This window comes from Larus michahellis, chromosome 24, assembly GCF_964199755.1.
Source record: "Larus michahellis chromosome 24, bLarMic1.1, whole genome shotgun sequence".
NCBI lineage: Eukaryota > Metazoa > Chordata > Aves > Charadriiformes > Laridae > Larus > Larus michahellis.
The window spans coordinates 3,658,097-3,676,827 of record NC_133919.1 but is presented as its reverse complement, the minus strand read 5'-3'; the positions used below and the strand labels follow the sequence as shown (position 1 = coordinate 3,676,827).

Here is an 18,731-nt window from a genome sequence, read left to right as displayed (position 1 = left end):
GCGGTTGCTTGAGAAAACACGGGAGCGCGCGCACGCCTGCCTTTGTGTGTGCGCATCGCAACGAGACTGGGGCGGTTTAGAGGAGGATTCGGAAAGCCTCGCCTTAATCTCTCCTCTTGGAGGCCGTGCACATACATGTGGATTTCTTTGTGCAGCCTCCTCCTCAAACCTAAAACGAATTTGCAGAGCGTTGTGTAAGGATGGGTGCCGAGGTTCCTCATCGCCCCGGCAGGCTCAGAGCTCCTTCCTGATGTTAATCGGCCCCTTTGCAGCTAAAAATGGACTTATAAAAAGGCCTGTGCAGTCCTTTGTGATCTCTTAGGTTTGGCAGATGTCCTTTGCCTGCACTGAGGTCTGGTTGTCTCTGCAAAGGCTCTGTCCCCACGTGAGCCAGCTCCTGCAGAGGAGGACGGGGTGACGGGGTAAGCGACGGGGAGCAAAGAAGGCGGCTGGCGCTGCTGGGTCGCGGGGAGCGGAGACAGCCCCCCCCGTCTCTGCCGTAAGGTTGTGCTCTGCCTTTGAACCTCTTCGAAAAGCAGAACTGGTCCCAAACCCTGTTGTTTGTGGCGAGCCGCGGCCCTTCCAGCTCCCTCCTCCTCGGCGTTAGCGAGATGTGCTGATGTGGTGTAAATCACACCAACGCGAGGGATCCGGCTGCGTCGGCGGGCGAGCTGGCGCGCTGCTTGCGGGCACCTTCGGATGCTGGAGGGACTTTGGAGGGTCCGGTGGGTCCAAAGCAGTGACCCCAGCGCGAGGGAGGGCTCCTGCCAGGCCGGAGCAGGCGGTGACGCTTGGGCAGGGCTGGGGTGATGCTGGCGCTGAGCTGCTGGGTGCCTGCGAGCGAAGCTGGCTGGCGATACCTGCGTGGCGCTGGGCTCCTGCTGGCAGCGTGGGCAGGCTGCTGGCAGCCACCGAGGAGGATTAATCTGCTTCTTGTAGAAGTTCTTCCTCGGGTATTTTTTTCTTAAGCTGAGGTCTTGCTTTTGTAGAGGGGGCTCTGAACAAGCGGGTGGAAGCCATTCCCCAGCGCTTCCCGCAGAGGGAGGGTAACGGTTGTCGTCTGTCGGGGGGGAGAAGCGAGGAGGGGGAAATGCTGAGTCTTCCCAGGCCGTTCAGTCCCCAGTGTCTCGCTGCTCGTTTAAGCAGGGAAACATATTTCTCCCGTCTCTCCACGTCGCAGCATCCGCTCTTATGTCAGTTTGACATCATTCCTCACCTGCTGCCAGCCCACCAGCCAAGGTGCTAAAATAAAGCTAACGGGGCAGGCTGCTGTCTCAGCGTGCAGCCTCTGGTTGCATCTGATCTTCAGCTACCAGCTCTCCACCTTCCCCCGGGCACTTTGGCAAATCTGCCACCCTCCCCCCTCTCCTCCTTCCCGCTCCCGAGGGGCTTTCATAGAATCACAGAATGGTTTGGGTGGGAAGGGACCTGGAAGACCATCCCAGTGCCAGCCCCTGCCCTGGGCAGGGACACCTCCCACCAGCCCAGGTGGCTCCGAGCCCCGTCCAACCCGGCCTTGAACCCCTCCAGGGATGGGGCAGCCACAGCTTCTCTGGGCAACCTGCGCCAGGGGCTCACCGCCCTCGGAAGAAGGAATTTCTTCCCCACATCTCATCTCAATCTCCCCTCTTTTGGTTTCAACCCATTCCCAACGTCCCGTGGCTCCCCTCCCTGCTCCAGAGTCCCTCCCCAGCTTTCCCAGAGCCCCTTGAGGGACTGGAAGGGGCTCCAAGGTCTCCGCGGAGCCTTCTCTTCTCCAGGCTGACCCCCCCCAGCTCTCTCAGCCTGTCCTCCCAGCAGAGGGGCTCCAGCCCTCCCAGCAGCTCCGGGGCCTCCTCCGGCCCCGCTCCCACAGCTCCGTGTCTCTCCTGTGCCGAGGCCCCGGAGCTGGAGGCAGCACTGCAGGGGGGTCTCCCCCGAGGGGAGCAGAGGGGCAGAATCCCCCCCTCGCCCCCCTGCCCACGCTGCTGGGGATGCAGCCCAGGCTGGGGGGGGGTTCATGGGCTGCCAGCGCACGTTGCCGGGGCATGTTGAGCTTCTCACCCCCCAGCGCCCCCAAACCCTTCTCTCAGGGCTTCTCCCCATCCCTCCATCCCCAGCCTGGGTTTGTGCCTGGCGTTGCGGCAGCCCCGGGGCAGGACTTTGCACTTGGCCTTGCTGAACCCCATGACATTGGCACGGTCCCACCTCTCCAGCCTGTCCCGCTCCCTCTGGATGGCATCCCGTCCCTCCAGCGTGTCACCGCTCCGCACAGCGTGGTGTCGTTGCCAAACTTGCTGAGGGCACCCTCAATCCCACTGTTGGTGGGATTCCACAGGGGATTCATGGGGTCACGTTGCCCACAAAGCCGTTACACAGCACCGGTCCCACGCGCTGGGACGAAGTGCTGAGCTCGGAGCCCGGGCAGCCGCTGGCCTCAGCTCTGGGCAGGGATGTGGGACCAGCAGCGTCCCCCGCCAGCCCCAGACCCCGTCTCAAAACAGGGGAGAAGAGCCGGGAGCGGAGGGCTTGGGGCTTCCCCAGCAGCGTGGCAGGAGGAGGGGGCTGCGGGGTGGGACGCGATGGAGCTGGGATGGACGGAGCTGGGATGGAGTCTCCAGCCCTGCTCCCCAGCGCGTCCCACCTCTGCCCGGCCCGGGCTGGGGAGGAAAAGGCGGCTTTGGAGAGTGGCGGGGAGAGAGGTTTTTAGGGAGACAGGAATCCCTTCCAGAGAGCTTTCCCTAATCCCGGTGATGTGCTGGTCGGAAACCCTCTTTCAAAGGAACGATTGCACTTTCTCGCTGTCGTCGCTCTCCTTCCCCGAGGAATTGCCCCAGGCTGTTCCTTGCTGACTGTTTCCTCTCCTTCTTTCCTGATCAATAGAATTAAAATGTCATGGAAGGGGCGCTTTCCCCAGCAGGTAGCGGTGAATCCGGCTGATGGATTTGGAGAGATTGCTGCTGTCAAAATATTCACTTTATTCCTTCCCCCTCCCCGGAGAAGAACGACAGCTTTTTTTCCCAAAAAACACTTTCAACTTGGAAACCCGACCTCTTCGATGTGGAGGAGGGAGATAGGGCAGGAAACCAACATCTAAATTTCTTTGAAAAAACCTGTTTTTTCTCACTAAGGTCCCCGGGCCATGGCGTTACCTGCCGCCCCAGCCCTGATTTACGGGGGTGCGAGCTCAGGCTGACCCTGTCAATGAACGTGCTGCAAGAGGGGGGGTCAGTGGGGAAAGGGGTTCGGAGGTCAGGGAGTGGGATAACTTGGAAAAATGGACGTATGTGTGTGTGCGCTGAGCTGCTGCAGCGTCTTTGCTCGGCCAGGGGAGCCGTGAGGGAGGGCGAGCGGCGGAGCCGGCCGCGTGATGCTCCTCAGCCTCTCTGCTCAATCCCGTGGCGTTTTGGGGCGGAACCCCACGATTTAGAGAGGGGTTGGGACGGCGCTCGGCTGCCGGCCAGCGGGCCCTGACCGTGTCACTCTCACGTCCGAATTCACCTTGCTCCGATTGGGTTTATTTGTAATTTTCTCTGGCACTTCAATACCTCGTTCCCTGCGGCTCCCTGCCCGGTCCTGGCCGCGTCTCCCTGGGGTCGGCAGTGCCCGCCGGCAGGGAGCCCGTGCCCGGGGCAGGCCGGAGACTGGGATTTGTTGTTTGCTCCCCTTGACATTGGAAACAACAAAATCACAAGTCTTCCAGCCTGCCCCGGGGCTGAAGGACACGCGGGCGGCCGAGGGGCGGATGGAGAGCCCCGTCGGAGCTGCCCTGGGGAGAGAGAAAGGGAGAGGGGGGACGTTTGGGCACCTCCTGTCCCCCCACCCTGGGTCCGCGCCTGCCCTTGCCTGGCCCCATGCGGGGTTGGGTTGGGGCTGGCGGATGCGCCCCTGGGTGCGCGAGGGGCTGCATCACCCGCGGAACCCGCTGGACGCACCGGGAGAGGGTCCAGGGTGCCGGAGAACAGCCCTGGGCTGGCAGCGGTGACGCAAAGGACAGTGGTTGTGCCCCATGGCCCGTCCCCCCCCCCCCGCCAGTGCCAGCCATGGGTCTGAGCCCCAGCTCAGCCCCGATCTCCTGTTTGGGAGCCCGGGGTGTCCGTGGACGGAGGAGAAGCATCCCGTGGGAAGGGTCTCTGCGTTGGGCAGCTCTCGCGGTGCCGGGGTGTTCGGTCCTGCCCTGCTCCCGCTTTCCTGGGGGTCCCGGTGGGAACGTCCCCGTCCGTCCTCCTGCATTCCCCTGCCCCAGGAGACCCGTCTGGGGTGCGGCCGTCAGGCGGCTCCTCCACCAAGGTTATTGCGGCTTATTTTAATCCTGGCAGACAGAGCAGCGCGCGGTGAAATACGGGAGCGGTCAGGGCTGCTGCCCCGCGAGCGCGGCGCGACCCTGGAGATGAGCCCCCCGCGCTCGTACCGGGGGGAGAGGGCAGCGGGTGCTGGGGCCGGGTGGGAGAGGGAGCGCGAGGAGGTGCAGGGGCGATGCCGGGGGGGGGCCGGAGCAGGGCAGGGGGTGGCTCTCGGCCCCCTCAGCCACGGCGAAACGCCGCTGCCGCGTGCGACGGTCGCGCGGAGCACGGGGTTGGCGCCTTGGCTGGATGCGGGTGCGCAGCACCACACGCCGTGTGCGCCCCACGCGCACCCCGATGGGCACCCCATTGCAGGGCACACCCCATGCGTGCCCTATAGACGCCCACTGCATGCCTCGCACGCCCTGTCGTACACCCCATTGCACGGCAGACCCCAGGCACACCCCGTAGACCCATTGCACACCCCATCGTGCACCCCCATTGCACAGCACGCCCCACGCGCGCCCCAGAGACCCCACTGCACACCCCGTGCACGCTCCATCATGCACCCCATTGCGCAGCACGCCCCATGCGCACCCCGTCATGCGCCCTGTGTGCGCCCCACGCGCACCCCATCATGCACACCTCGCATGCCCCACACCCCGTGCACACCCCGTTGCACAGCGCACCCCACGCACACCCCGCCGTGCGCTCCGTGCACGCCTCATCAAGCACCCCGTTGCACAGCACGCCCCATGCACAGTCCGTAGACCCCGTTGCCCCCCTCGCACGCCCCACACCCCACGCACGTCCCACCATGCACCCACCCCATTGCACAGCAGACCCCATGTGCACCCCCTAGACCCCATTGCACACCCCGTTGTGCACCCCATTGCGCAGCACACCCCGCGCACACCCCGTAGACCCCATTGCACACCTTGCACACCCCACACACGCCCCGTCATGCACCCCATTGCCCAGTACACACCCTGTACACCCCACTGCACACCCCACACATGCCCCACCATGCACCCCATTGCACTCCAGGACCCCTATGCGCCCCGTAGACCCCATTGCACAGCACACCCCATAGACCGCACTGCACCCCCTCACACACCCCACACCCCGTCACACACCTCACGCCCCCGGCTCACCTGGGGACTGTCCGTCCGTCCATCCGTCCTCCCCAGCGGGGCAGGAGCCGCGGTAACGCCCAGGAGTTGGTGGCACTGGTGGCACCTCGGGGCTGCCCCTGCCCAGCCCAAGCAGGGTGCGGGGACCATTTGTGGGGGGCCACCATCCCTCCCCCCTGACCCCGCACCACGTCCTCCCCCCGCTTTGGGAGCGCAGCGTCGCTGGAGCCGAGGGAGTTCCAGGGGAGGTGACAGCGGTGCGTGTCCCCATCCCTGTGGCACCCCCCCCGGACAGACACCCCCCCCCCCCCCTCCACGGACAGCGGGGCAAGGGGGGGCCAGGCCCAGGTTGCCCGAGGCCGGGGTGCCCAAGGCCGGCAGCTGCCGACGGCTGGGAGCCCTGTGGCGAGCCGGGCCGGGCAGGAGGTGGTCTCGGTGACAGCGTGAGCGGCGGCCGTGGCAGGGCCGGGACTGGGAGGGACGAGGACGCGGCGCGGCGGGGGCCGGGCTGCCCCGGGGAGGGGGGAAAGGGCTCGGGGTCGGGTCCCCAGAGCCCGCGGGGGCGAGCGCGGGGCTGGGCGGGCACGTGTGAGTGTGTGTGTGTGTGTGTGTGTGACAGTGTGTGTGTGAGTGTGAGAGTCTTTATGTGTGTCTGTGTGTGTACGTGTGTCCATACATGTGTACGTGTGTCCGTACATGTGCCCGTACGTGTGTCCATACATGCGTCCATACATGTGTACGTGTGTCCGTACGTGTGTCCATACGTGTGTCCATACGTGTGTCCATACATGCGTCCATAGGTGTGTACATGTGTCCGTACATGTGTCCATACATGTGTACGTGTGTCCATACGTGTGTCCGTACGTGTGTCCATACGTGTGTCCATACATGTATACATGTGTCCGTACGTGTGTCCATACGTGTGTCCGTACGTGTGTCCATACATGTATACATGTGTCCGTACGTGTGTCCATACGTGTGTCCATACATGCGTCCATACATGTGTACATGTGTCCGTACGTGTGTCCGTACGTGTGTCCATACGTGTGTCCATACATGTGTACATGTGTCCGTATGTGTGTCCGTACGTGTGTCCATACATGTGTCCGTACGTGTGTCCATACGTGTGTCCATACATGTGTACGTGTGTCCATACGTGTGTCCGTACGTGTGTCCATACATGTGTACATGTGTCCGTACGTGTGTCCATACATGTGTCCATACGTGTGTCCATACATGTGTACGTGTGTCCATACGTGTGTCCGTACGTGTGTACGCGTGTCCGTACGTGTCTCCGCGCTCCCGCCGCCCGCGCACGCGCACAGCCCCCGCCCCGCCGCCGGCCCAGTGCGCCCGCGCAGGCCCCGCCCCCTTAAGGCCCCGCCCCTTGCTCAGACCCGGCCCCCTCAGGCCCCGCCCCTCGGCCCCGCGCATGCGCGTCGGGCGCTTCCTGCCGGGAGGCGGCGGCGGCGTGGACCCGCCGCCATGAGCGCGCCGGAGCCGCCGGGCCCCGGGATGGGCTTCGCCGAGAGGCAGCTGCGGCGGCACGGCTGGCGGCGAGGTGGGGGCCGCCCCGGGGGGTCCCCCTGGCCCGGCCTGTCTCCCGTCCCCGGCCGGTCCCGGCATCCCCTGTTCCTCCCTGAGGGCCCCCTGCGGTGCCCGGGCCCCGTCTCCCCGCAGGCCCCCTCCCCCCCCGGTCCCCGTCCCTCCCCGCTCTCACGGCCCGTCCCCCCGGGCGTCCCCAGCCCCCTTCCCGGAGGAGCAGGGGTCGGCCTCGCCCCCCACGCTCGGGGTCTCGCAGCAGCCCCCCCCGCGGTGGCCGCCGGGGCAGCCGCTGCGGCGAGTGACGGGTGCCCTTGTCCGCAGGGCAGGGCCTGGGGAAGCGGCAGGACGGCATCGCCGAGGCCATCCGGGTGAAGGTGAAGTGTGACACGGCGGGGGTGAGCGCAGCCCCCTGCCCCTGCTCGGCCCCCGCGGCCGCCGCCGCCGCCGCCTGCGGCCATTTCGGTGGCTCCTCTGCGCCCCGCAGGTGGGACACGACGCGGCGGAGCCGTTCGCCTTCCACTGGTGGGACCACGTCTTCAACAAGGCGGCTGCCAACGTCGCCGTGGAGGCCGGGCAGGTAGGAGGGCTGGGGGTCGGGCCGGGATGGGGCTGAAGGCAGGGGAGGGCGTTGGGGTCCCACGTAGAGCCCGCTGCCGCTGCATGTCCCTCCAGCATCTTCCACGGGGACTGCGGTGGCAGAGATGTGCTGCTGGAGGGGACGAAGCCCCTTGGGCAGGACGCTCTCGAGCCCTTTGTCTCTCTCTCTCCCCCTCCCAGGATGGCATCTCCGTGAAGACACTTTCCGAGCAGGGATTCGGGATCAGCAATAAGAAGCCCCGCAAGGCCGGCGGCGCTGGCAGCATGCTGTACGGCCGCTTCGTGAAGGTAACCGGCCCTGGGGATGCGGCTTGGGGAGCAGCTGGCATCTCTGGGAAGGCTGCTGTGAACTCCGCACACCGCCCCTGCCAGCGCAGCCTCCCCAGCCCGTCGCTGCTGTGGCCCCCAGGGCCCCCTTTTCAGTGTCCCCCCGTTCTCACGGCCCCTCTGCCTCTCCCCGCCGCAGTCAGCCACGCTCACAGCACACGGGGAGGAGTCCGCGAAGCTGCCCGCCGGCTCAGAGAGCAGCGAGGAGGAGGAGGAGAAGCTGGACCTCTCTTCGGCCAGGAGGCGAGGCTGGGGCAGCGGTGCATGCGGCGGTGGGGAGGGACGAGGGCTGTGAGGGGGAGCCCCGCTCCGGACCGTGCTCCCCCCCCCGTGCCGATGCTGGGGGTGACACGTCCTGTCTGTGTCCCGCAGGCTGACGGACGAGGAGCTGATGCGAGCGTGTGGGGGCCGCACGGCGCACAAGTAAGTGGTCGGGGCGGGTTGCTGCACAGTTGGGCTCCCCCCTCCTGGCGGGGGCTTTCGAGCAGGCTGGGCTGGGGGGCACGTTCCCTGCCAGGGAGGTGCCGGACCCCGGCTGCCCACCATCGTTGCAGGGGTGCCCGTCACGGCCTGACCATGAGCGCCAAGCTGGCACGCCTGGAGGAGCAGGAGCGAGCCTTCCTGGCCACCTACCGACACAAGGAGCGGCAGCAGCAGCAGCCCCCGGAGAGCAGCCCCCCAGCGGGGAGGCAGGAAAAAAGAAAGAAGAAAAAAAGGAAACTGTCCAGGGATGGAGCTGATCCCGAGGTGCTGCAGAGCCAGGAGCCAAGCGGAGAAGAGGAGGTGGCGGGAGAGGAAGGGAAGGTTGCAAAGAGGAAGAAGAAGAAGAACCAGGAGAACCAGGAGCCAAGCGGAGAAGAGGAGGTGGCGGGAGAGGAAGGGAAGGTTGTGAAGAGGAAGAAGAAGAAGAAGCAGAAGCAGGAGGACAAAGAAGAGCCAGTTGAGACAGAGAAAGAGAAGAAGAGGAGGAAGAAGGACAAGAAGAAGGAGGAGGATGACGAAGAAGAGCCGGCTGAGACAGAGATCCCTCTAGAAGACACAGATGGACCAGATCAGGCTGGGCACAGCCCCAGGAAGAAGAGGAAGAAGAGGAAGAGGGAGCCAGAGTGATCAAGGGCCAAGGCTGCTGCACTGCGCGGCTGCTGCTCCCACCCGGCTGTGAGGGTCCCCATCCTGCCCGCTGGCGCTGGCGGGTGCCCAGGGATGCTCCGGGCTCTTCCCAGGTGGAGCCCAGCGCCGTGGCCCAGCTGCGTGTTCGCTGCCTGGGGATGCTGGGCTGGGACTGGTTGGGCTGGAGCTGGATCCAGCTTTATTTCACTCCCTGAGCCTTCCTCCCATCAGGAGGATGGGAACTGACCCCAGTTCCCCCCAAGGCCCTGGGGCAGGGACACATTTGCCGCGGGTCTGTCGCAGAGGGACACAGCGGGGACAGACCCCACAGAGAATGGAAATATTTTTTTCAAGGGCATGAATAAACCTTTATTGCAGTGAAACTATGCTGAAGTGCGAGGTATGCGGCAGACCCCGGGATCCTGGGTCGCGTCTACGCCTGGAAGCGCTCAGATCGCGCACCGGCCCCAAACACCGCCCGCCTGGCAGCCCCCCGCCCTGCTCCAAAAAGCTCCCGGGGGCTTTGGTCTGCAGCGCACTTCGATCCCGCTGGCAGAGCTGGGTAGGACTGGAGCCCAGTGAGGTGCCGAGCATCCTCCTAGCAGAGCGCTGCGGCTTTGGCAGAATTAGGCCCTGATCTGCTGCACCCCAAGCCCCCGCCGAGCTCCAGCCCTAGGTGAGCTGCAGGACGCAGTCTGTCTCGGGGTACGGCGGCAGGTTTAAAGCGTATTTCTCCTGCAGCGCGGCGGGCACAAACCTGCCCCCCAGAAAGTGGTAGCGGCCAGCGAAATGCATCGCCGCCTTCTTGGGCGCCGTCAGCGAGATAAGCATGTCGGGCTGGAGACCGTCCGCCTTCCCTTTCTCCACGTCCCAGCCTGCAACGAGCCCCGAGGACACGCTGGAGCCAGGAAAACCCCGGCCGGGCACCTTCCTCCGGCGGGTCCGGCTGTTACTCACCCGAGGGGATGTCGATGCTGGCGATGGGCACCGTGATGCGCTCGAGGGTGCTGAGGATGCTGCCGAAGGGCTCCCGCACCGCTCCCTTGAAGCTGAACCCGAAAATCGCGTCCACCACCAGGCCGTAGAGCTCATCGATGAGCGCAGCCTGCGGCGGGGACAGCGATGGGTGACAAACAGCCCCCGCCATGGCTCTGAGGGCGGCTGCTCCCTGGCCGGGGGCTGCTCCTCACCTCGGCCGGGAACTCGGGCAGGAAGGGGATGTCCATCTTCTGGCACTGGGTGGTCAAACCTTCAAAGAGGGGCTTGTTGGGGCGCTTGGGGTAATACACGGTCGGTTCGTAGCCCTGCAAGAGCAGGAGGGAGCTGAGCAGGGCCCTGGCGGCAGGAGGGGGAACCCCAGAGCTTGTGGATCCAGGGGCGCACGGGGACGGGGCGGCGGGAGGTGGGGGGAACCTGCACGAGAGACTCACAAACATTTTCAGGTGCCGGGCGCAGACCAAGCCGTCGCCGCCGTTGTTCCCCGGCCCGCACACGACCAGCACGGTGGGCTGGCTGGTGGTGAAGGAGCTGGGCGGGTAGGCCTGGGGTGGGACGGGAGGCGTGGGGTCATGCTGGGGAAGGGGGCCCCCCCCCCGCGTCCCCAGGACCACCACCCGCCTCTCTTGGGCCCACCTTGGCGATGGCGGTGGCGCAGCTCAGCCCCGCCAGCTCCATCAGCTGGTCCACGCTGAACTTGTACTCGGTGAAGAGCTCCTGGTCGATGGCCTGGGCCTCCTCCTGCCTGGGGCGGGGGGGGAGGGAAAGGGTGGCACCCCTGGGGGCCTCCAGACCCGTCCGGACCCTGGCCCTGGGGGTTTGGGGGCAACTGTGCTCCCCTTGACTCGGCGGAGCACCAGCGGGGATGGAGCCGGGGCGGGGGGACAGGCTTCCCATGCTGAACCCCCCCCCCCCCGTGCACCTCTGAGTCCCCATTGAGTCCTGCCTGACCCCTCTGCATCCCCCCGCACCGTGTTCCCCCCCACCCCTCTGCACCCCCAACCCCTTTGCAGCCCCCCCATGTGTCCCCCGACCCCTTTACACCCCCTCTGTGTCCCCCTGACCCCTTTGCACCCCCCGTGTCCTTCCTCAGCCACCCCCCTGTGTCCTGCCCGACCCTTCTGCACGCCTCTGTATCCCACCTGACCACTTTGCACCCCCCCGTGTCCCCCCAACCCCTCCACACCCCCCCATATCCCACTCCCGACCCCTTTGCACCCCCCATGTCCTTCCTTGTCCCCTTCCCTGTGTCCTGCCCGACCTCTTTGCGCCTCCCTTGTGTCCCCCCAACCCCTCCGCACCCCTCTCATATTCCACCCCCGACCCCTTTGCGCCCCCCCCCCGATATCCCACATGACCCCTTTGCACCCCCAAGTCCTTCCTCAAACTCCCCCCGTGTCCCCCCGATCCTTCTGCACACCCCCTCGTGTCCCCCCAACCCCTTTGCACCCCCCCCCATGTCCCATCCCTGACCCCTTTGCACCCCCCATGTCCTTCCTCAGTCCCTCCCCGGTGTCCCCCCGCACCCCCCCCATATCCCACCCCCGACCCCTTTGCACCCCCCCCATATCCCACACGACCCCTTTGCACCCCCCGTGTCCTTCCTGAACCCCCCCGTGTCCTCCCGATCCTTCTGCACACCCCCTCGTGTCCCCCCAACCCCTCCGCACCCCCCCGTGTCCCTCGCAACCCCTTTGCACCCCCCTCCTATCCCACCCCCGACCCCTTTGCACCTCCCCGTGTCCCCCCAACCCCTTTGCACCCCCTCCATGTCCCATCCCTGACCCCTTTGTACCCCCCATGTCCTTCCTCAGTCCCTCCCCTGTGTCCCCCCGACCACTTTGCACCCCCTCGTGTCCCCCCAACCCCTCCACACCCCCCCGTGTCCCTCGCAACCCCTTTGCACCCCCCTCCTATCCCACCCCCGACTCTTTTGCACCTCCCCGTGTGCCCCCAACCCCTCCGCACCCCCCCCATGTCCCACCCCCGACCCTTTTGCGCTCCCCCCCGCACCCCCCGCCCCCCGCCGCCGTACCCGAGGAAGCGGAGCCCCGCGGGGCCGGGCCCGGCGCGGTGCATGGCGCGGTGGGGGCGGCTCCAGCTCCGCTCCCAGCCCCAGCCCCGGCCCGGGCAGCGCCCGCCCCCCCGCGCCGCCGCCGCCGCCACCAGCAGCCCCAGCCCCAGCAGCGCCCGCGGGCCCGGCATGCGGCGGGTACGGCCCGGTACGGCCCCGCACGGAGCTCGGCCCGGTAAGGCCCCGCACGGAGCTCGGCACGGAGCAGGCGCGGGGCCGGCCCCGGGGCGGAGCCGCCGTCGCTCGAACCGCCCCCGGTCCGCGGCTCGGGAAGGCGACGGAGCGGGGAGAGACCCGGGGTGCGTCCGGTGAACGTTCGCAGGGGTGTGAACCCACCGGGGCGGGGGCAGCCCCCGGTGCCAGCCCAGGCTGGGGATGGAGGGAGGGGGAGCGGCCCTGAGAGAAGGGCTTGGGGGCGCTGGGTGGGGGTGGAAAGCTGGCCATGGGCCGGCAACATGCGCTGGCAGCCCATGAACCCCCCCCCAGCCTGGGCTGCATCCCCAGCAGCGTGGGCAGGGGGGCGAGGGGGGGGATTCTGCCCCTCTGCTCCCCTCGGGGGAGACCCCCCTGCAGTGCTGCCTCCAGCTCCGGTGCCTCGGCACAGGAGAGACACGGAGCTGTGGGAGCGGGGCCGGAGGAGGCCCCGGAGCTGCTGGGAGGGCTGGAGCCCCTCTGCTGGGAGGACAGGCTGAGAGAGCTGGGGGGGGTCAGCCTGGAGAAGAGAAGGCTCCGCGGAGACCTTGGAGCCCCTTCCCGTCCCTCAAGGGGCTCCGGGAAAGCTGGGGAGGGACTCTGGAGCAGGGAGGGGAGCCATAGAATCATTCAGGTTGGAAAAAAACCCTGGGATCATCGAGTCCAACCATCAACCCCACTCTACAAAGTTCTCCCCTACCCCACGACAAACTACAGCTTCTTGGGAAGTTCTTTTGAGGTCGCTTTTGAATAGCAGAATGAGCTTTAGCAGTAAAAGGCTTTAGCAACAGATTTGACTCTACGCTGAATACAGGACAAAATTTTATCGTATGTTCCCTTTTAGGATGAAACACAATCCGTTCAATCCATTTACCATGGCTTTTTTCTCCCCCAGTAATAAATTAATTCAAAAATTAATGATTGTTGAATTAATAGTTATTGGATTAATAATAAACAAATTCCTACAGTCAAAACCTGCCTTCTAGAGTTCCGTGACGTTAGCGCCAGTGACAGCGTAGTCATTTCAGTATAGCCGTATGTGGAAAGAAATATTCATTGAAAAGGGTAAATGATGATGAGGTTTTACGCTGAAAGAGGGGAGATTGAGATGAGGTGTGGGGAAGAAATTCCTTCTTCCGAGGGCGGTGAGCCCCTGGCCCAGGTTGCCCAGAGAAGCTGTGGCTGCCCCATCCCTGGAGGGGTTCAAGGCCAGGTTGGACGGGGCTCGGAGCCACCTGGGCTGGTGGGAGGTGTCCCTGCCCATGGATGAGATGGTCTTCCAGGTCCCTTCCCACCCAAACCATTCTATGACTGGAGCACAGCGAAGGGGCTCCCAGCGGCAGCTCGTCCCTGCCCCGCGCTCCAGGCAGGATCCTGGAGCCTTGTCACGCTGCCAGGCGACCCCTGGGGGATGCGGCCATCTCCCCGGTGTCCTCCGTCGTCACACGAGGTTGCAGATGAGGGACAACGTCCTGCTCCCCGTGCGGGGCTTGGCAGCGGGGTTGGCGGTGGGGCTGGGGGGCAGCAAGTCCACCGAGGTGTTAGGGGGTGTGGGGGTGCTCGGTGGGATGCAGAATAAGAGGGCGGGGGGTGGGGATTTCACCCAGGGGTGCTTGAATCCACCCTCGGATCTGCTGCCCCATCTACAGGGCTGGGTGTTGGGGTTGGCTACAAGGTGCCAAAATGCCAAGCCCCTGTGGCTTTGGGCTTGGGGACACGGCCGTTGTGAGGAGAGGGGGTGTCCCAAGCCCTGCCGGGGGTGTCTGTCCCTGAACCCTCCCCTCAGAGGACACCCTGGAGCCCAGACCTCCCATCTGCTCCCTTGCCCGCTCCTCCGGTGCATCACCTACCGCTCCGGGGACCTCCACCGGGGGGTTTGGCGGTGACGATGCCCTGTGAAACGCAGCGTGAGAACCGCAGCCCCCCCCGGCTCGCCGGGGAAGCAAAGCTCTGGTTGAGTTTGGTACTTACTTGGCTGCTGGGGTGGTGGGTCCGGGCGCGGGCGGGTGGCGTTCAGCTTCCTGGGAGCAAAGCAGAGACGATGGCTCATGTGGAGGTGATGGAGAGCATAGAACCATGGAATGGTTTGGGTGGGAAGGGACCTTGAAGACCATCCCGTCCCACCCCCTGCCCTGGGCAGGGACACCTCCCACCAGCCCAGGTGGCTCCAAGCCCCGTCCAACCTGGCCTTGAACCCCTCCAGGGATGGGGCAGCCACAGCTTCTCTGGGCACCCTGGGCCAGGGGCTCACCGCCCTCGGAAGAAGGAATTTCTTCCCCACATCTCATCTCAATCTCCCCTCTTTTGGTTTCAACCCATTCCCAACGTCCCGTGGCTCCCCTCCCTGCTCCAGAGTCCCTCCCCAGCTTTCCCGGAGCCCTTGAGGGACTGGAAGGGGCTCCAAGGTCTCTGCGGAGCCTCCTCTTCTCCAGGCTGAACCCCCCCAGCTCTCCCAGCGTGCCAAACTCTCCCCTATCACATTGTTACCGAGCCCCCCCCAAATTCCAGCTTGAATTCCCCCAAAACGTGCTCCTCAAAATGACGCATCTTTTAAAATCTCTGGATTTTCACCTTCACCCACGAGAAGCCCCCGAGGGCGATGCCACTCGCTGCACTCCATCCGCTGCTCCTGCAGGGGTATGTGGGTGCAAGGATTACTGGGGTGCCCCCACCCCGCGCCCCCCTGGCCCACTCACCCGTTAGCGCGGGGCTGACTGCGAGACCCTGGAGCCGCCCTGGGACCATCCTCATCCTCCCCAGAGACGTCCAGGCGGCCGCGTGGGTCGCGGGGCTGCGGTGCGGGGCCGTCAGCCGGGGCGGCTGCTGTGCCTGCGGGGAGGACGGGCAAACAGGCAGGAGCGCGGTACTGGCCCACGCCGGGGCCCTGGCTCGGGCAGAAATGGGGTCTAACGGCTCATTAAATTGTTTGGGTTTTATTTCCCTCCCTCTTACCTGAATGGCCAGGACGTGGTGCCGGTGCAGGCACGTACAGCTCGTCCCCAGGCTGGGGGTTCCCCCCGAAGGACCTGGGGTCGAAGGAAAGAAGGTTTATCTCATGGGTGACGCTGGGAAAACTCCTCCACGGAGGAAGGGTGGAGGTGATGTCAGCTTTCCTACTCACGCCTCGCCTCCTCGCAGCCGTGTCCCGCTGGCGTGGGGCGGCGTGGAGCGAAGCCGTGGCTGGCCGGGGTCCTGCTAGGAGGGAGGGGTGGCCTGGGGTGTCCCTCTTCCCCCAAAACCCTGCTGCCTCCCTCCACCAACCCCTCGGTCTGCCGCCGGGGTGATGCTCACCGGGGCCGGGGCGGGCGCCCAGCCACCCCCGCGGCCGTGGAGGCAGAGCTGCTGCTGGATGGCCTCCGTCAGCTTGCGGACGACCCGCTGGCGGGCAGCTCGGGGGGTGTCCTGAGCAGGAGAGAGCCCGCACGGGCTGGGACGAGGGGGATTGTCCCCAGGGCTGGGACAGTCGCCCCGGGACACACGGGGAGAGTCCGGCCTCGGGGGCTTCCCCAGTGTGTCTTACCTGGCAGTGGGACAGCAACGTCAGGGCCTCCTGGTAGTGCCCGATGGCTTTCTGGGGGTCTCCCAGGTGGAAGCAGGCTGCTCCCAGCCCCTCGCACGCCTGCCACTGCCCCTGCACGTCCCCTGGGAGGAGAAGGGCAGCGTCAGTGCTGGCCCAGCACGTCCCAGCCGAGGTCCCGGGGAGGGAGCATCGCTGCTGCGCCACGCTGTGTGGAGCGGTGACACGCCGGAGGGACGGGATGCCACCCAGAGGGACCCGGACAGGTTGGAGACGTGGGTCTGTGTGAACCTCATGGGGTTCAACCAGGCCAAGAGCAGGGTCCTGCCCGGGGTGGGGGCAGCCCCCGGTGCCAGCCCAGGCTGGGGATGGAGGGATGGGGAGCGGCCCTGAGAGAAGGGCTTGGGAGCGCTGGGTGGGGGTGGAAAGCTGGCCATGGGCCAGCAACATGCGCTGGCAGCCCATGAACCCCCCCCCAGCCTGGGCTGCATCCCCAGCAGCGTGGGCAGGGGGGCGAGGGGGGGGATTCTGCCCCTCTGCTCCCCTCGGGGGAGACCCCCCTGCAGTGCTGCCTCCAGCTCTGGGGCCTCGGCACAGGAGAGACACGGAGCTGTGGGAGCGGGGCCGGAGGAGGCCCCGGAGCTGCTGGGAGGGCTGGAGCCCCTCTGCTGGGAGGACAGGCTGAGAGAGCTGGGGGGGGTCAGCCTGGAGAAGAGAAGGCTCCGCGGAGACCTTGGAGCCCCTTCCAGTCCCTCAAGGGGCTCCGGGAAAGCTGGGGAGGGACTCTGGAGCAGGGAGGGGAGCCACGGGACGTTGGGAATGGGTTGAAACCAAAAGAGGGGAGATTGAGATGAGATGTGGGGAAGAAATTCCTTCTTCCGAGGGCGGTGAGCCCCTGGCCCAGGTTGCCCAGAGAAGCTGTGGCTGCCCCATCCCTGGAGGGGTCCAAGGCCAGGTTGGACGGGGCTTGGAGCCACCTGGGCTGGTGGGAGGTGTCCCTGCCCAGGGCAGGGGAGGGGACGGGATGGTCTTCCAGGTCCCTTCCCACCCAAACCATTCTGTGATTCTATGATCCCTTTGGATCTGGTGCACACCTCTCTGGACTCTGCCCGGCAGCACAGGGATGATTTCCCCGTGCCTCCCCTTACCCGCCTCCCGGAAGGCTTGCAGGGCGTGCAAGTAGTTCTCGGCGGCAGCCTGGTGCATCCCGAGCCGGCCGCAGGCGTACGCCAGGTTCCCGAAGCACTCTCCCTGCGCCCGCCGGTTCCCGAGAGCACCTGGAATGGGGAACACGGGGCTCCATCCCGGCCTGGCACATCCGGCAGTGCCCAGAGCGATCCATACCGGCGTGACCTACTGTGCAGTGCCGCCGCCCGCCGGTGCCAGCCCAGGGCCGTGCCGAAGCTGCGCAGGGCGTTGTGGGCAGCACCCAGGTTCTGCAGGGCCGCGGCCTCCCCGCGCCGGTCCCGCTCGCCACCGCAGAGCGCCAGGGCCCGCTGGAAGCTCTCGGCCGCCGGGGAGAAGATGCGGAGCTGGGAGTAGCCCAGGCCGATGGCGTTGTAGAGCTTCCCTGCGGGACAGAGGGGAAACGCTGGGTGCGGGTGCCACGGCGCCGTGCGCCGGGAGGGATGGCTGCGGCGCGGCGTTACCTCGCAGGGCCGGGTCGGGGATGCTCTCGCAGAGCGAGCGGCACTGAGCGAGAACCCCCGCGATCTCCGCCGCCCCGAAGCGTCGGCTCTGCAGCATGGAGGTGCTGGCCCTGCTGAGGGCCACGGCAGCGGCCTCGGGGCTGGCCGCCGCCACGTAGCCCCGCGCGGCCTCCAGGAAGCATCGCGCCGCTCGCGCCGGCTCCCGCATCCCCAGGTAGCAGCAGCCCATCTGCACCCGCGTCCCCGCTCGGCCGCCGGCCCCCGCCTCCCAGCCGCGTCCAAAACATTCCGGAGCCTTCGGAAAATCCCGCAGCCCTTCGTCAGCCGCTCCGGCGTTGAAATAAAGATCCCCCCAGCGCTCCCCGCCGTGGCCCTCCGGGGGCTGGGACTGCAGGAGGAACTCCAGGCCCTTTTCGGGCTTCCCGGTCTCCACGTAGGCGGCCCCCAGGCTGAAGGCACAAGCCCTGCGGAGCCGGGGGCTGGCCGTGCCCCCCACCGGGAGAAGCGCCCGCCTGAAGCACCCCACGGCCCCCCGCGCGTCGCCCAGCGCCAGCGCCCGCCCCCCAGCTCGCATCAGCCCCTCTGTCTCCGCCGCCGCTTCGTTCCCCCGCTCCTGGGCATCGTCTCCGGCCTCTGGCTTCTCCTTCCTTTTTTTCCGGCTCTTCTTCCCGCCGGCGGGGGCTGCAGGGACCGCGGGCTGCGCCCCCAGGTCAGCATCCTCCTCCGGCGCCATGGGCCGGGCGAGTGACCTGCTGGCAGCTGAGCCGGCGCCGTCCTGGGATTTCTTGAAACGAGCAGCGTTATTTGATATTATTTTGTAAAAAAAAAATAAATAAAATAAAATGAGAAAAGCCTGGTAGCCCGTTGGCTGCTAAAGCTTTGGGGAGGAAAAGGGCCTTTCCACGGAGGATCCCAGCCCAGCTTCTGTGCTCGGCGCTTGCCTCCTGCGACGCTGCCCCAAACCACACGTCGGGGACGGGGACGGGGATGGTCCAAAGGGGCTCCGAAGGGGACAGAAGGTGTCCAATGGGGCTCCGGATGGGGATGGAGGGTGTCCGAAGGGGCTCCAACAGGGACGGAGGGTGTCCAACAGTGCTGTGACAAGGATGGAGTGTGTCCGAAAGGGCTCCGGTGGGGATGGAATGTGTCCGAAGGGGCTCCAACAGGGACGGAGGGTGTCCAATGGTGCTCCAACAGGGATGGAGTGTGTCCGAAGGGGCTCCGGATGGGATGGATGGTGTCTGAACCGTCTCTGGTGGGGATGGAGGGTGTCCGAAGAGGCTCCAGACGGGGACAGTGGGTGTCCAAATGGGTTCCAGATGGGGATGG

General features: G+C 66.1%; 3 protein-coding genes across 5 annotated transcripts; 1 reads left to right on the top strand and 2 right to left on the bottom strand.

Annotated features, from left to right (window-relative positions):
• The first annotated feature begins 6,812 nt into the window (after positions 1-6,812).
• On the top strand, positions 6,813-9,357 carry GPATCH4 (G-patch domain containing 4). 2 transcript variants are annotated; one of them, XM_074566283.1, is made up of 7 exons: positions 6,813-6,956; positions 7,262-7,314; positions 7,425-7,517; positions 7,718-7,825; positions 8,004-8,107; positions 8,237-8,287; positions 8,419-9,357. In XM_074566283.1, exons 1-7 carry the CDS (start codon positions 6,881-6,883, stop codon positions 8,972-8,974), a joined length of 1,041 nt encoding a protein of 346 aa, XP_074422384.1. In that variant the 5' UTR covers positions 6,813-6,880; the 3' UTR covers positions 8,975-9,357. The 2 variants fall into 2 exon arrangements, with proteins under 2 accessions (XP_074422384.1, XP_074422383.1); XM_074566282.1 differs by having other exon boundaries at positions 7,262-7,335.
• On the bottom strand, positions 9,318-12,262 carry NAXE (NAD(P)HX epimerase). 2 transcript variants are annotated; one of them, XM_074566301.1, is made up of 6 exons: positions 12,006-12,262; positions 10,607-10,781; positions 10,405-10,515; positions 10,165-10,278; positions 9,932-10,079; positions 9,318-9,849 (listed from the first exon to the last, which is right to left on the bottom strand). In XM_074566301.1, the coding sequence occupies exons 1-6, from the start codon at positions 12,173-12,175 to the stop codon at positions 9,647-9,649; spliced, it is 921 nt and encodes a 306-aa protein (XP_074422402.1). In that variant the 5' UTR covers positions 12,176-12,262; the 3' UTR covers positions 9,318-9,646. The 2 variants fall into 2 exon arrangements, with proteins under 2 accessions (XP_074422402.1, XP_074422403.1); XM_074566302.1 differs by having other exon boundaries at positions 10,607-10,715; positions 12,006-12,259.
• A 1,415-nt stretch (positions 12,263-13,677) lies between these two features.
• On the bottom strand, positions 13,678-18,135 carry TTC24 (tetratricopeptide repeat domain 24). The gene is made up of 10 exons (XM_074566193.1): positions 17,403-18,135; positions 17,111-17,323; positions 16,902-17,030; positions 15,757-15,878; positions 15,494-15,638; positions 15,189-15,262; positions 14,933-15,065; positions 14,814-14,865; positions 14,208-14,257; positions 13,678-13,904 (listed from the first exon to the last, which is right to left on the bottom strand). The coding sequence occupies exons 1-10, from the start codon at positions 18,133-18,135 to the stop codon at positions 13,678-13,680; spliced, it is 1,878 nt and encodes a 625-aa protein (XP_074422294.1).
• Between the last annotated feature and the right edge of the window lie 596 nt (positions 18,136-18,731).